Raw genomic sequence first — 16,242 nt, 5'->3', positions numbered from 1 at the left:
GATCTTGAGGAAGCCTCGTTCGTTCTAGGGATCGAGATTCACCGAGATAGAAGAAAAAGGGTATAATGACTGTCACAAAAGACATACATGGAAAAGATCTTAAAGAAATTCAGTATGCACAAATGTAGTCCCTCACCTGCTCCTATAGTCAAGGGCGACAGATATAGGAATTTTAAATGCCCCAGGAACCAATATGAGCTCAATCGATAAAGTGAAAGTGGTTCCATATGCTTCAGCTATCAGAAGCTTGCAACATGCTCAAGTATGTACGTGTCCTGACTTGGCATTTGTTACCGGGTTTTACTTGGCAAATTCTAGAGTAATTCTGGAATAGAACACTGAAATTAGTAAAGAAAGTCTTGCATTATTTGCAAGGAACGAAAGGCCTCATGATGACATATAGAATATCTGATTCACTCCACATGGTGGGATATTCAGATTCTGATTATGCGAGAGTGAATGCATATCCAGATATGGATTTTCTATCATCTCGCAAAGGAGAGATATTTCATGAAAAAGCTCAAAGCAAACTGTCACTACATCGTCCACAATTTATGACAGTTTGTAGCGTGTTATGAGGCAACGGGCAAGTGAACTGACTAAAGAAGTTCATACCCGGTTTGAAGGTGGTTGACGACATCTATAGACCACTTAAAGTTATACTGCGATTATAATCTGGCAGTACAGTATGCTCACAACATAAGTCAAGTGGTGCTGCCAAACACATTGACATAGAGTATTATGTTGTGAAAGATAAAGTCCGAGATCAAGTCATAAGTCTTGAGCATATAAGTACAGAAAAGATGCTCGCGGATCCGCTTATAAAAGGCTTACCACCCAACGTGTTCAGAGAATATGTAGCTAGCATGGGTTTAAGGGAAAGCCTATAAAATTTCTAGACAAAAGAAGACCCAAATATAAGTATCTATTTCAGAACAGAGTAATGAGTTGTAGTTGTTAAGTCTATCGGCAATGGACCGTGACTATGAGACATGCTCTATGAGCTAATCTATAATGGAATGAACAAAAGTAAATGATATGAAAGTGAAAGATGGAATGAGATCAAGGGGGAGAATGTTAGTTGATCTCCAGGCCCAACGACCTATTGGGCCCTTGCCTCTGCTCCCTGATCGGGGGAGCCCAACCCTAACTGGTTGGTGGGCCCCTGTCGCACATCACATATATATAGAGGAGTGGGAAATTGGGCTCGGGTCACGAGGTTGAACGGAGCCGCCATCCTGCTACAGAAAACCCTAAACCGATCCAAAGAGCGGCTGCCAGCGACAGGATGTGCCCCACCATCACCGCCGTTGCCTCTGTAGGATGCGCCACCAACACTGTCGCCTCCCCACTGCAGCGCCACTGGACTTCTCTCCACCGCACTGCACGTCTTCAACACCACGGCACCGGCGTCTACCCGCTGCGGTGCATCTACTGAGAAGAACGAGGATGCTCACCCGGATCTATGGTTACACACAGAGGTACACATTGATTCTCACAAGGAGTAGAGGCGGCGTGCAGCGTGCCTGGCCATTGCAGGACGCCATGACGGGATGTGCCGCCGCAAGGAGAGCGAAAGCGGGATGTCTTGGTTTATGGTGCTTCCTCCACTCCAGCGCCTGCGACGGGATCATGGTGAGGTCGACATTTCTACTACGGCCTAGGTCGCCGCGCTTCACTGGCCCCGTCATTCGCATGGCGGCATCTCTCACATGGATTCTATGATTTGAGTTGGGGTTCTTGAGCCCCTCCACGAGTCGGCCCGCCGAGAAGTGCGCCGTACGCAGTGCTGCCTGGGCGCCGTACGCAGCGAAATGCGTCTCAGGTAATCTATCCTTGTTGGATTCCCAATTGCAAACTGAATGCCTTTTATATAGAATACATGATCCGTTTCACCATTCTTTTGATTCACAGTATGCAGATATCTGGTTGTTTGATTCCATAATAGTACCTGCTTATGCATTAGGTCTGTATAATCCTTTTCACTAATCATTGTCCTTGTGTGATTACTGTTGGAAATATGCGTTTATATCTACCAGATGTAAACTTGAGCTACTGCTATGTAACAGATGGGCTGCTCGGAGCCACGTGGCGCTGCTGGAGCTCGCGGATTGTGCCAGGGATTACACGTAGGCAATCAGGGGTCTGCAGGCAGTCGCTCGACGAACACCACAGCGAGGAGACGCTCGAGAAGCTCAACAAGGCGGAGAGCGCGAGGAACGACCTAGAAGCGCAGGAGCGACTGCATCAGGCTGCTGACCACCACCGTGAGAGAAGTTTGCGTGTTGCTCGATTTTAGCATTGTTTAATATGCAAATGGGAAATTGGTAAGTCTAATTTCTTTGAAAAATTATTAACAATTACTTGGTTTTGTTTTGATTCTTGCAAAATTAGCATGCCTTCTTTGTATACTTTAATTTGATCTGTACTCCTTAGGTGCAACAAATGGTACTTAACACAGAAACTGTACCTTGACTCTCATGAAGGTGCTTAAAAACTGTGAACAGGCTATATGGGGACATTCACTTATATGTTTCATTTTATTCTTAACTATAGAAATATATAGTATTGCCTTTTGGTTGTTTTGATGTGTATGTAGCATAGGCAAACTACTATTTCATTGGTTTATGAATTTATGTTTCTTTCAATAGTTGATTTATTTTTTAGTTTAGACGCCGCCGTTGCATTAGCACGAGCCGGACGAGGCACTGTGGGAGAGCTGCTGGGCGCAGGTGCCCCCCGTGCTGGCGAAGATCGACGACGAGGAGACACGGTGGGTGGGCCGCCGTGCCGTGTGGCTTGCGCCGGCGTCTACCGCTGCTGGAGGGCCGCCTTGAAGGAGATCGTGGGCGTCCCAGAGGCGTCCGGGAAACTCACCTTCCCCATCTCTCACAAGCAGGTTAATTTGGTTCCCCCTACGAAGGGCCCGAGGTGAGCGGCGCGGCGGAGTTCGCTCCGGTGCTCGTCGCCACCCACACGGCAACTCCGTCGTCATTGCCATCGGGCCTGAGCTCCGCGTGTTCGATCTCAGGTTTGGATATTGGAAGACCATATCTTCGCTTCTATGGCTGCTTCCTAATTAAACATGGTCCTCTTATGTAGAAAGGGCTCGTGTTTGATTACACGATTGGTAGATTTTGGTGGAGGAGGTGGTAGTCCGTTGTTGAACTGAATCTATCTTCTTATCGTTAGTTGTATTCTCTTATAAATTAGTTTCGTGTGGGGATGAATGGGGAATTTTCTTCAAGAGAACGATGAAATTCTTGCAAGTCTGTGTAAATTGTTACTAACTAAATTGTCAGGTCCTAGGTACTTAATTTTATATTGCATAATCCTGAATTCACATGTTCCAGTAAGAAGTGGAGGGCCTTTCTTTGCATTTCACTTGGTGGAATGTGCAAATAAGTATCTACTCTGTTCCTCCAAGGCTGGTCATCCAGTTTCAGGCCGTTCTCATTCAGAAACTATAAGACCTATTTGCTTCAGTGTGGGTGGAGCTTTGTTTGCATCTACTGCTGACGATAAACTTGAGAAGATATGGAAGACTGACTCATGGCGTTGCATCCAGACTATGTAAGTGCCACACTTTGCTCTTCTTTTCTAAATTCTCATTGTCGATAACATAATTAATTAGCACCAAAACAATGGGGCTTCAAGTTTGCAGTATCCGTAGTCTTGGAATCTGTTCCATTGCAATATTGCATTATTACAATTGACATTATTTAATTAAAAAAAGCCATATTCAACATTTTTTATGTTAATTCTGTTATAGAATTTCATTATATAGTTAAGTACATCAAATTTCACACTTTTGAGATTTGAGAATGTAATTTGAATAAGAATTTGTTGCAGTGTTTTCAATTGCAGAACTTTGGAGAAGATGGTTAGTGCAGTTGCTATTAGCAACGATGACCTGTATGTAACTTTTGCGGATAAATTTGGTGTTGTTTGGTTAGTCATTTTGTTGGATTTGTGGTCACATAAAAATGGACCGAGTTAGGAACGATGATATACGTGACCTGCCTAGGGGTAGCACTAATTGAAGAAAAGCTTGTCAACATCGGTTGAGGTGGTTTTGCCTATGTCAAAGGAGACCTTCAGAGGCACCAGTGCATTGTGGAGTCCTAAGCCAAGCTAAGTAATGTGAGGAAGAGGTAAAGGTAGACCGAAATTGACATGGGGAAGGCAATAAAAAGATATTTGAAAGTTTGGGTATATACATAGAGATCTATGTTTAAATAGGAGTGCTTGGAAAGCAGCTATTGATGTGCCTGAACCGTGACTAGGGGGCTCCTGGTGGGTTTCAACTCTAGCCTACCTCAACTTGGTTGGGACTGACAGACTTTGCTGCTGTTGTTGTTGTTGTTGGTTAGTCATTTTGCGGGAAGATGGTGCAGAGCATGTTTCAGTTCATAACAAACCTGTGTCAATTCTTGGTCACTATTGTAGTATCTTCATTAGCATGGTATGGACAAATTTTGAAATTCTATATTGCCTGTGCTATGTATTTGTACCTCCTATGAATAAATATCAATAAATTATTGCAGCGCCATCAATAGGCTTGCTAAAATTGCCCTAAATCCCGGTTAATTAAACTTCACTAGCATGCTGTTTTGTTGAACGAGCCTTTCAGTAGACATGCAAAGATAGCTGGAATTGTCGGTGTGTGTGTTAGATTTATTTGATGCTTTCGACAAACGGACAGAGCATCTCATGTAGTGTCTGGTTGATATATTGAATTGTAACTTTGATCCTATTGCAGTGTTATCTAAATTAGAGTGGTCTGAAATTTTCTAGATAGTACCTATTATCTAAATTATTAAATACTGAATTGTCACTTTGATCCTATTTGCAGTGTCTGTTTGGAACCCTCCCTTCTGCTTTTCCGTTCGATTGATGCACTGCTTTTTCGTTCAATTGAGAGTGATCCACATCTGAAGTATGGTCGTGTGGTAAAAAAAATAGCATTGACTTACAACTGCTTATATGTGATGATTTGCTTGCAATGATGCAGCCAAGCTCATATTAGAATTCAGATTATGGAGCTACCTGTCATCATTCTTGGCAGTTGAGTCGTGAACTTGCAGTCGATTGTAGACAAGTGGTTTCAATTTTTTTTATGCTTTCCGAATCTGAGACTGTGACTTGGTAGTTGCATTATCATTTGGTCGGTGCATACAAATTTGTTTGAGATTTGGAATGAGAAACCAAAAAATATCTTGTCTAATGGAGTCAGTGAGAGGAGCACGCTAAGGCGGTTGTGCAGCGACTACACATTCAGCGTGAGGTGCGTGTGGCACTGGTCAGGGCCAAAACAAATAGAAGAACAGGTATCCACGCTGTAATTGTCTAAACAACACATTATTACTGATTAATTTTCCTTACAACAGGAACTGAACTATCTTTTCATTCTTTTTCACTTATAGTCTTTCTGTGATATTGTAGTGTCATCCTGCGTCTTCATGTTTAAAACATTTGATTTAGAACAATCTCAAAACGTCAGTTATTCAAAGGCTGGAAGGAGTATGCCTTTTAGTTATTTGATTTGTTTGGTTATGTGCTACTGTAACATTAGCACGTGCATTCCTCTCCTTTCTCCTCGCCCTTAGCACGTGCATTCCTCTCCTCGCCCTCGCCTGAGCTGAGCGGACGCACATGTGCCCCCACCGTCCCTCCGCAAAAGCATAGCGCAGCGCCACCGTCCCGCTGCCGTCGCCGCCACTGTTGGTTCCCTCCGTTTATCCCGCTCCATGCCGCCGCGGAGGCGTGATCACGTGGGAGAAGCCCTAACTCGAGCTTTGCACTCCAGCTCAGGCCCTCGCCCTCCTGGACTCGATCGCTAGCTACTGCCACCACGTGAGCCAACCCCGTTCTCTTCCATTCCTGCTGTGTAAAACCGAGCACCTAACCCTAACTTAAGCTAATTGGGTATTTCTATTTGGATCTGATCTAATCACAGTTGCCTCTTCTGCATGTGATCCGTGGCACACGTCGAGGAAGGGGAAGAGAGGTTTCTGAACGCCGCACTGCTCGCCGCTGGTGAAGCCTGCGACCGCGAAGCCATCGGATGACCTTGCCAACCCACCGACGCCGCGATGCACCGGCGTTGTTTCCGCCACGTTCCTCGGCCTCGACCAACACACGCCGCCGCCGTCGGACGCTCCGCTGCCGGACACGGCGCAGGCCCGCAGCACATTGAGCAGCAGCTTCTTCTTCAAGTCCTACACCCTCCCTCGCTGCTGCCACCAGGTGTGCCAACCCCTTCTCTTCCCTTCCTGCTGTGCATATTTTCTCACTACAATCAACTAAATCGAAACCATCTAAATACACATCAGGACTACAGAATAAACATGTCTGACAGTGCAATGTCCTTACACTTAGGCTAATTTGCAGCAAAATCTTGTTACTTGCTTCCTTGCTTTATTCACTCTTTATCTCCATCATTCCAGCCATTGAAGAATTGATTATCTCAAACAGCTACAAATTTGATATATATGCTCATTATAAAGATTTAACTAGAATAGGTTAGTAAAAAACTAAAAATACAAGCAATTCTGGTTTATTGATTATTTTTCTTTGCAGTTAACTGATATGGGACAGCTACCATGTTTGCAGTTTCTTTTGTCATGGCTACACGTTCAAAAATATATGCTTTATATTTTCGATCAGCAGGAGAAAATGCTTATCATGATTGACTCTAGACCTATTGAAAAGTGGTATAAAGACACACCAATGCTGGTGAATGTACATGTTCCTGGATGGAACGAGGATATCTTCAAATGAAAATTCACTCGTGAAAAAACATTACAGATGACATAGATGGGTAACGAACTCAGAGTCACTGTCGCTTGCAATAATAATACATATGATTTAACTATTTCTATATATTGCTGATGATGAATCTTGCCACAGACACTTAAGTGGATACCTTATTCTACAGTATATGTCTGTATGGAATAGATCTGAACCACACATATTTATACGATCAGTATAACATGCATTGTTTTAAGGTTTTGTGAGAGATTTTGTAAGACACGCAGTATTATCTATGTGACAGGCACTAATATTTACAAATATACTCGAACATGTATACAAGATAGTATGGAGATGCGGCGAAACTTATTTGTGGATTTATTGGCGCAGGGAAAGAAATGAATATCGGAAATTTCTTCCTGCCGATATAAAATATTATCTTAGCCGCATCACAAAAATGTCTATACAGTAGAGTTTGTGAGCCTACGACGCCGCGCTATCCGTGACTGTGTTAATTTCATAAACTTTGCTTTTTAGATTAAATATCATTTTAATGTCGGTATTTAATTCCACAGTATTGTTATCTTATCGTGCAATCCGTGTGTTTTTATTATAAAAGTTTAGCTGTCCCGTAGCAATGCATGTGCAAGAACCTAGTATAATAATAAGCCAGACAAAAAAAATAGAGAAAGCCTGAATAAATTTGAAATTACTTTAGGGTTTTCAACACATCTAGATATAATAATATATCTAGATACATAGCAAAATAGATAAGTCAAAAAAGTCGAAGTGATTTATAATTTGGAACGGATGGAGTATTTACTATTTTTTAAAATAATAAAATCAGCTTAAGCTTGTAAAATGCATAATAATAATTTATACAAGTATTAATTGGAAAAAAAAAGTGAAATCAAATTTATTAGGCTACATATGCATAATATAAATGATAAAGATCATGGATCAAATAAGTATTCTAGCAATTTAGTATAGATTAAGAGGCAAACAAATTATGCATGTAACCATCCTTAAACTGTAGAGAAACCTTGTGCTTACTATATTTCGAGCATGACAGGTACGCATATTATTTGTAGTTTTAGGGAGTTAATTCACCTCGAACACCCTTCAATACCTTATATTTCAGGACGGAAAGAGTAAAAAAAAAAAGTTAAACCAAGTGGAAGAGTCAATGACGTCGATGAGGAAGGATATCGAGCACCCACAGTTGATGGATGCGCCTGCCAATGCATCATTGGCATCAAAGCCACATGACATATGCATCGCTGTAGACGTAGACAAAAAATCAGTGAACCCGTGTAACTCACGGGCATATATCCAGTTACCATTATATCACAACCTATCTGTAGCGACTGCAAGAGAGTCGCTATAAGTCGTTATAGCGTTATACCGACCGATGTAAAGTATAAATCTATAGCGACCGACAGGATTATATATCGACCGATAGTTGGACGTTCATACTTGTACCGACCAATGATCTGTTATACATTTTAGCAACCAATGGTTTGAGGATAGCCGTGGCAGTGGAGACGACGGATGCGGCAGCGAGGATGGCAGCCACGGCAGTGGCGGCACCTCCGATGACGCAGTGGTGGTGGAGGTCCGAAGAGAGAGTCCATGAGTTTTTTTTTGGAGAAACTCGAGCCCGTGACGGTGGCTGCTGGGGTGGACGGTTAGTGTGTTCAAGATAGGGTTTTGAATGTACGTCCGATAGGTGGGCCACAAAATTACTTTGCGTGTGCATGGGCTAGGCTAAGGGTGCCATAATGAAAACACGTTTTAGCGGCCGATAGTTTAACTCTAATATGTATTTTTACCGACCGATTGCCCGGGGAAACAGCTAAATATATGTACAGACCGATACACAGTCGGTACAAGTAATAGCAGTTGATGATTTATTAGAAATGTATACCGAGCAATTGTTGATCGTTAATATTATGTTTAAGCGACCGTTGTTTGATGCTACAGATTGGTTGTAGTAAATCCTAATTAGCATGTGCCTAATAACAATTAGCGCTTATAATCCTTATATAATGACTTGATTATCCGCTGATTGACTATCTTATTGTTTACCTGGGCGAGGCGGCAAGCTAGGCCTCTCGGCTGCACGCCTGCACCCGCCCATCCTACTTTTTGGTTGTCTTTTGACTTTTTGGAAGCCAACCAAAGAAACCTCAATCTCCATCAAAATCACTACTACCTATTAAAATGAACTAGAATCACTCCACCAAAGAATTAATTAACTAGATTTAAGAATCAGTGGAGCTCTACTAAATAGCCCCTGAATCAATACCATCTAAAACGTATGAGCCTAGCTCGTAGGGGTGAGTGTATATGAGTGACTGCGTCTATACTAGGTCTTGCAAAAAAAGTTTATAAAAAATTAGAAATTCGACTTCTATCAGTCTCGAGATTCGCTAGTCCAACTCCCTCATAGGTGCAGGAGAGTTATTGGGAGATGCTCATAGAAGTAGAGTGTGTGTACCCATTCATAGAGTGAGTGTATTCTCATGTTTACGGGTGTGTACAAGGTCTCAAAAAAAATTTATAGAATTTGAGAAATTTAAAATTGGCATCGTAACTTCCAGTTTTTAAAATAACTAGGTAGCGTGCCTGTGCGTTGCTACGGGATAGTTAACATTTTATACTTAAAAATACATGGATCGCACGATAAGATGACAATACTATAAAAATTAAATATTAATGTTAAAGTGACATTTAATCCAAAAAATAAAGTGTGTGAAATTAACATAAGTCACAGAGAGCGCGGCGTCGCAGGCTCACAAACTCTACTTTATGGATCTTTTCTGTGATCTGGCTAAGATAATGTTTTATATTGGTCGGAAGAAATCTCCGATATCCAATTCTTTCGTGCGCCAATAATTACCAATGTTGAATATCCAGACTCGGATACGGATAGATCTAAACCCTCTAAACGGATTCAGTCTCAGATATGGTCGAAAAATATCTGTACCGTTTTCACCCCTACTCATAACAATGCCTAAATAAATAGATTACAAATTACATCCACCAAGGTTCATATGCAATAAACAAATTACATCCGCAAGGTCCATAGCTCCAACGAGTTAGAAAATAAATAATAAAAAATCCAGAATTGAAAATTGAATTGTCTTATGAACTAAAACAAACTAAAGCAATTTTGCTAAGCCGCTAGTGGTCGTTCTTGTCTGAAATTAAACTACATGCTTATCAACAGTGGCCCCGTTCGCTTGGAGGAATTTGGAAGAATCTGGATGAATCTGGAGAAATTTGTGAGAGGAATCATCCGTGAACAGTAAAGTTCAGTTGGGAGCTGTACTTTCTCCATACCAGCCGAACGCAGCCAGTATTAGACGAAATGGTCTATTTAAATGGCAACAGGATACACCATATGTTTGAACAAACTGTATGAGTTTGATAGCTACTGCTCTAAGGCCATGCAAATGGTAATATGTCAAAGAAAGTTAACCTTCCAAACTAACAAATATGCATTAAGGTAGTGTGCTCGTGCGTTGCTACGGGACAGCTAAACTTTTATATTAAAAATACATGGATCGCACGATAAGATAACAATACTATAAAATTAATTACCGACATTAAAGTGATATTTAATCTAAAAGGCAAAGTTCGTGAAATTAACACAGTCACGGAGCGCGGCGTCGCAAGCTCACAAACTCTACTGTATAGACTTTTTCGTGATGCGACTAAGATAATGTTTTATATCGGCAGAAAGAAATCTCCGATATCTATTTCTTTCGTACGCCAATAAATCCATAAATAAGTTCTGCCGCATCTTCATACCATCATGTACACAAGTTCGAGTATATATATAAATATTAATTCATGTCACATGGGTAATACCACGTATCTTGAAAAATCTCTTATAATACCTTAAGTATGTTATACTCACCGTATAAATATGTGTGGCTTTAGGACTATTTCACGCAGACATATACTGTAGAATAAGGTATCCACTTGAGTGTCTATGGTAAGATTCACCAACAGCAATATATAGAAATAGTTAAATCATAGGTATTATTATTGCAAGCGACGAATAAAAGTAAATTAGAGGTTATCATAATTGTACATTTGATTCTTCCTAGTTTTTTAAAATGATGATGTCCAAGGTAAACTTCAAAATATATAATTTTCATGCATTGTGTCTGGGTACAAGCTAATTCACTATAAAATAATAATTGAAATTTTCTCTCTTAGTTCAAAATTATAAGATATTTTGGTTTTTCTATATATATTGTTTTAATTATGTATATCTAAGCATATAAAAAAGTTATGTATCTAGAAAAGCCAAAGCGTCATATAAGTTGGAATTGAGAAAGTAATTTTTCGTAGGTTCATTGGTCCACTCTGAATTAGTTAGAAACAATTTCACAAGAAGAAATTATCTGCTCAGAAACCACAAATTCAAGTTTTTCCCCCTTATAACACAAAGGTTTTTAAATTTGCTTCACAAAGTCAATCGTCAACTCTTCATTGAGGCGCGATGGCTGTCAGTTTTACTACCTTCCGAGCACCATCCAGTTCCAGCCAACCTCTAAATGTCTAAAGTTTTCAACACCATGTAAGCATCATTCCATGTTCGATTTCAACAAGCTCTGCTTCTAAACCATCCTCTCCAAACTATACAACCTCCCCGTTGCATGATCCCAGGACCTCACTATTCTGTGCAAGTAGTTTGGCCACAAAGAAATCATCTGCTCATCATCCAGCCCTGGGAGTAGCATGTAATTCTGAAATCATGACACATATCAAATTCTTGGGATATGTCTACACGAGAACCAAGGCATAAAGGGGTGTGATTGGTAAAGAATAAAGAGAGAATGTATGTGGTTGGATAAAAAATTATTCTGTAGAAACTATCCATTAGGACCATGGTTTATATATGTAGTGTCTATGAAAATTAATAGGTATAGCATTGTGACTGCCCTAATACATTATAGAAACACCAGAATAATTATTTTTTCACAGGTAGAAGTACAAGATTGAGAAGTAAATTGTCAAGCTTGTTTGGCTAATCTATGAGCATCTTGTTTAAATATTCGTCAATAAATCGTGGAAAGATAATGTCCAATTAATCAAAATGTACAAGTAAGAGCATAGACGAGGGAGGGCGTGAGGGCGGAGGCCGGTGCGAGCGAGGGCGAGCTAAGCTGGCGAGGGTGGGCGCTATGGCGAGGCCACAGGATTTATAGCAGAGGATTGATAGCAATCTCTCTCTTTCCTTTTGTCTTAATTTTCTTTCCTTCTGGGTTAATTCTCTTTCCTTTTACTCGTTGCCATGTATGCTGGTGCATGCAAACATGCAATGTGTATATAGATAGCACAATAATTTTCTACTTCTTATTTTGCAAATATGCAATATTCAATCAAGGAGACAAATCGCGGGCTTTTTTTTTCTCGCTCGCTCCTTTCCTTTTCTCGCTCGCCGTTGGACAGCGTGGGAGGTGGGATCGATCGCATGGAGTGGCAGACGGACTGAACAAAGGCTATTGTCGCACCAAAACGATGTCCACACTTTTTCTTTTTAGTTGTAGGAGATTAAGTATATCTAGTTTTTATGTATAACATTCCATTTTCTAAATTCTAAAAGAACCATGATTCTATTATTCAAATGTGCATATGAACGAACACGCCGTGCTGGAGCTGTAGAATTCTGAACGACTGTTCGAACCTGACCACAGGAACCAGCCCACAGACCTCTCGGCTCCCGAGGCCACGCCTCCTATCCTCCAAACCCTACCCCCGCCATGGAAATTTATTGTCCGCCGAGCCGCCGCTACGGCTCGCCTGGACGACGACTACCGCCTCCGGATCCTTCTCCTCCGCACGGTGATGGAACTTGTCCTTTGCTTTCGTTTCTGCGATCGCATCTCACTAGTTTCCTGTCCTTTTCTCGATAGTTGCCATTGCTCTTCTCGATGTCCTAGGGTTTAGGAAGTGGTGGCCGATTCTAATCCGTTAAATGATTACAAAATCGCGCTCGTATTTCCGGAAAAAATGTTATAGTGCGAATTCGATCGGTAGCTTTAAGATAATATTGTGCCTCATGGGCGAGGAATTTGATGACCGGACCACATTATTATCCGGACAAAATGCCGTCCGTTTTAGAAAACTGACAGCGGTGGCGTTGGGGATGCAGGGCAAATGTCAGTGGATGCGCTCCGGAGGGAGCTTGTGAAGGAGAGCATTATCCAGGAGATCATCGCCGCTGAGCTGGCGGAGCAGCGGGGGTTAGAGTCCGAGGTCCAGTGCGAGCTCGGGTTGGAGCACGCCGGTCCCCTGTCCCTGTGCGCCCCTGCCGGGCTCCAGCTGACCACGTTGCCCCACCATGATACATCCCCTGTGCGGCAAGAGGGTCTGCTCCACTTCCACATGCCCGGAGGTATGCCGGTTCCCAGACGCTCTGTTAAAGATCGAATTGATGAATGGTATCGGCCTCCATGGCATCGACTATCAGCAAACGAGGATGCATTGATTGAATGGGTGAGCTTATTCCCCTCCTCGTTTTTTCCTTAGTCTGTTATATATATGCATGTTAAAAATATAGAAATGTTGCATTGTTCAAGATTGGTGTATCCTTTTACTGAATGCTGTATCTGCACATTAAAGATAATTTCATCTAGCATTAGCATTTAGTAAAAGGACACACCAATCTTGAACAGTGCAAGATTTATCTGCACATAAACTGAAAACTCGATTGATCTTTCCAAAGAAAACTGAAAATCCGGTTAGCAATTCTGTATCTCTCAAGTATTAATTCTTTTCTTGAAGCCTGTCAACTTATGAAAGAGTCTTTCAAGCATTATTTTGTAGTATTTGTTTTGGCAATCTATGCAGATATGTTTGGATTTAGCTTGTCATGAAAGTAAATTTTTCATCTTCCTATCTTAGGACTAGAGACTAAGTATGACATTGGTTTGCTGTATGCATTTTTTCATGCAATGAAAAACTATTAATTTGACCATCCATCTTATCATATACTCCTTTGGTTCCAAATTATAGTTTACTTTGGCTTTGTCCTAAGTCAAACTTATCTAATTTTGACCATGTTTTTAGAAACAAAATATATATTAACATCTTTAACTTCAAATAAATGCTCTGTCGAAACATATTTCATGGATAATTTAATGAAACTGGTTTTATGTTTCGATGTTGGTGCATTTCCCTGTAAACTTAGTAAAGTTTGACTTAGGACAAAGCCAAAGTAGACTATAATTTGTAATAGACCATCTGGAATAGGGACCCTTTTAACCTATTGTTCTAGCGCCACTGTAAATATTAGATTGTGGAATTTTAATAATTAATCCATCCTAATAGTGAAGCTTCACAATTTCAGGGTAATGTTTCCATCAAATAATTATATTGTGCTATCTATTAGTATGCTTAACAAGAAGTGATAGGGTCTTTGTTTTGCCTTTTGGCCATGGACTATCACCGCTATATTTATACTTCATGTGACTTTGACGCTAATATCATGGTGAAGTGTCGAACATGGGCCTTCATCAATGCATGGATTGTGGACAAAATCACAGTGTGAAGAATATATACTACTGTTCCTAGCTTTTTTTTACATGATGTTCTTGTTGATGCTCTGCTCCCTCAGTGTTGCCGTAAACAGCCGTGTAGGTCCGTTTACATGCCATTTAAACGTTACTTGGTGACCAACCGTGTCCTTTTAATCAACTGTTTATCCCATTTAATGACTGTATCCCATTTAAGTGGCCGTGGAGCCCAATAAACGCCAAATGATATGTGCCCAGCTGTTTACCGTTTAGGGTTTTGGTGAACATTAGCTCCAAGGATAATGATCCTGGATACAGTGTGAAGAATGACCCAAGTTTGTTTTAACTTTTCTGATATTCAATTTATTCCCTCTACTATTCACTGAATTTAAGATTCATCTGGCGAGGATGCCGCATGCACTTTTTTTATGCATATGCTGCCTGGACTCTCATCAGGACAGTTACAGAGAGGCTAGGCAGAGTGCTTCAGATTTTGATGTACAATAGATGGAAGTTCTAGTCTGATGTAGGGCCACAGGAATAGAAGCTATGTATGATCTACAACACTGAAACTTGTTATATCTAGTGCCCGTTGAAGATTATAAACTGCGTAACTAAAACGTATTGTTGAAGATGGTTACAATTTTGTTCTTGACATTATCCTTGGCTGTCACTAAAAACTAGCTGATCATTAAGCAGGCTAGGCTTCCTAAAAAGACATTTTCTGGGGTGAAGAGGAAAAGGACTGATGAAACTTCAGAAGCAAAAAACAAAAGATCGTCTGAGAAATGGATTTGTGATCTCTGCCACGTGAATACATCTGGTGAAATCTCTTTTGTGGAACATTGTGCTGGCTACCTGCACCAGTCAAATGTAGCAGACATGAAATGGGCTATGAAAACTGATGAGCCGACAATGATAGCAACAGCAGAGTTGTACCGCGGCATGCATCACAATCCTACTGCATGGAATTGCAGCATTTGCCAAGTTAAGTGTTCAGGCGAGTTGGACCTAAAGAATCACTTGAATGGCAGGAGGCACCAAGAGAACTTAGGAGCTCTATGGAGAGAGAGCGAGGAAAATGAAGGGGAGAGTGGATCCCAGGAGGCTAACCTTTATGAAAAAAAAGAGCCACAGCTCGTTGACATCAACCAAAGGCCCACCTCAGGATGGACTTGTAGCATCTGCCAGGCTAACTGTACATCTGAGTCTGACTTGGAGAACCACCTCCGAGGTAGAAGGCACCGGCAGAATGTAAAATCCCAATTGGTAGAAGGCAACAGCGCAACAGTTGCCACCCATCTTGGTGGAAAGAAATAGCAGGTAATGCGCAGTGCATAAAACTGAGAAGCAGTTGCAAACATAGTTGCTAAAGATGGTGTTGCAATTTGAGAAACGTGTAAGGAACTGAAAGCGCATCTCATTTCTTCCAGCCTTGCTCATCTCCTGGCATTTTGCGGCTGAGTACAATGTATAGCCTGTGTACTTTGTATACTTGGTGTTGCCATATTAACACTTTAGTGGTTCACATGGAAATCAGCTTATATGGCCAATTGGCCAATGGCGATCCGTCGTTCCTTAGCAAAGTAAGCACTGCCTCTTGGGGAAATCCAATGCCTGTCATCCACAGGTTCAGTTCTTCAGTTCTGTTTGTGGATATCTGATATCATGTTTTACCCCTGTTTTTACCATTTGATGTTCGTTTGCATCCTTTTGGAAAAAATTTGTCCAATTAATCACTGGTGAAAATCGATATTATGCTTTATAAATGATCGTAGGAAACTGAGGATAACAATGTTTAAACTTTCTGCATGTTTTTTTATTGCGTATGTATGTTGTCGGTGTGACAGCAATTGATTACAATTGTATACAAATAGGTTAGCTGGATACACATTTGATTCAATCAATCGTGACGATGGAGAAGGTACTCGACCTCCACTTGTTTAGTCAACGG

General features: G+C 41.1%; 1 protein-coding gene and 1 long non-coding RNA gene across 7 annotated transcripts; both read left to right on the top strand.

The window, feature by feature from the left end:
- The first annotated feature begins 1,618 nt into the window (after nt 1–1,618).
- Nucleotides 1,619–6,895, top strand: LOC136501141 (uncharacterized). Of its 5 annotated transcripts, none has more exons than XR_010770179.1 (7): nt 1,619–1,825; nt 1,915–1,966; nt 2,070–2,327; nt 2,673–3,031; nt 3,354–3,573; nt 4,856–6,249; nt 6,616–6,895. It is a non-coding gene; the product is annotated as an uncharacterized lncRNA (long non-coding RNA). The 5 variants fall into 5 exon arrangements; XR_010770178.1 differs by having other exon boundaries at nt 2,673–3,573; nt 4,856–5,330; nt 6,001–6,249; XR_010770175.1 differs by having other exon boundaries at nt 2,673–3,573.
- Nucleotides 6,896–12,450: 5,555 nt separating this feature from the next.
- On the top strand, nt 12,451–15,816 carry LOC136501836 (uncharacterized). Of its 2 annotated transcripts, none has more exons than XM_066497365.1 (3): nt 12,451–12,615; nt 12,926–13,269; nt 14,988–15,816. In XM_066497365.1, exons 1-3 carry the CDS (start codon nt 12,534–12,536, stop codon nt 15,606–15,608), a joined length of 1,047 nt encoding a protein of 348 aa, XP_066353462.1. In that variant the 5' UTR covers nt 12,451–12,533; the 3' UTR covers nt 15,609–15,816. The 2 variants fall into 2 exon arrangements, with proteins under 2 accessions (XP_066353462.1, XP_066353461.1); XM_066497364.1 differs by having other exon boundaries at nt 14,985–15,816.
- Nucleotides 15,817–16,242: the final 426 nt, after the last annotated feature.

This window comes from Miscanthus floridulus, chromosome 13, assembly GCF_019320115.1.
Source record: "Miscanthus floridulus cultivar M001 chromosome 13, ASM1932011v1, whole genome shotgun sequence".
In the NCBI taxonomy this organism is placed as follows: domain Eukaryota; kingdom Viridiplantae; phylum Streptophyta; class Magnoliopsida; order Poales; family Poaceae; genus Miscanthus; species Miscanthus floridulus.
The sequence above is the reverse complement of the archived record's forward strand: the minus strand, read 5'-3'. Positions and strand labels throughout refer to the sequence as shown.

Excerpts from the sequence above, each read along its gene's own strand:
- LOC136501836 (XM_066497364.1), top strand. The coding sequence starts at position 12,534 with ATGGAAATTTATTGTCCGCCGAGCCGCCGCTACGGCTCGCCTGGACGA. Across the intron at positions 12,616-12,925 it reads GGATCCTTCTCCTCCGCACG|GGCAAATGTCAGTGGATGCG; the intron begins GTGATGGAACTT and ends TTGGGGATGCAG. Across the intron at positions 13,270-14,984 it reads AGGATGCATTGATTGAATGG|CAGGCTAGGCTTCCTAAAAA; the intron begins GTGAGCTTATTC and ends CTGATCATTAAG.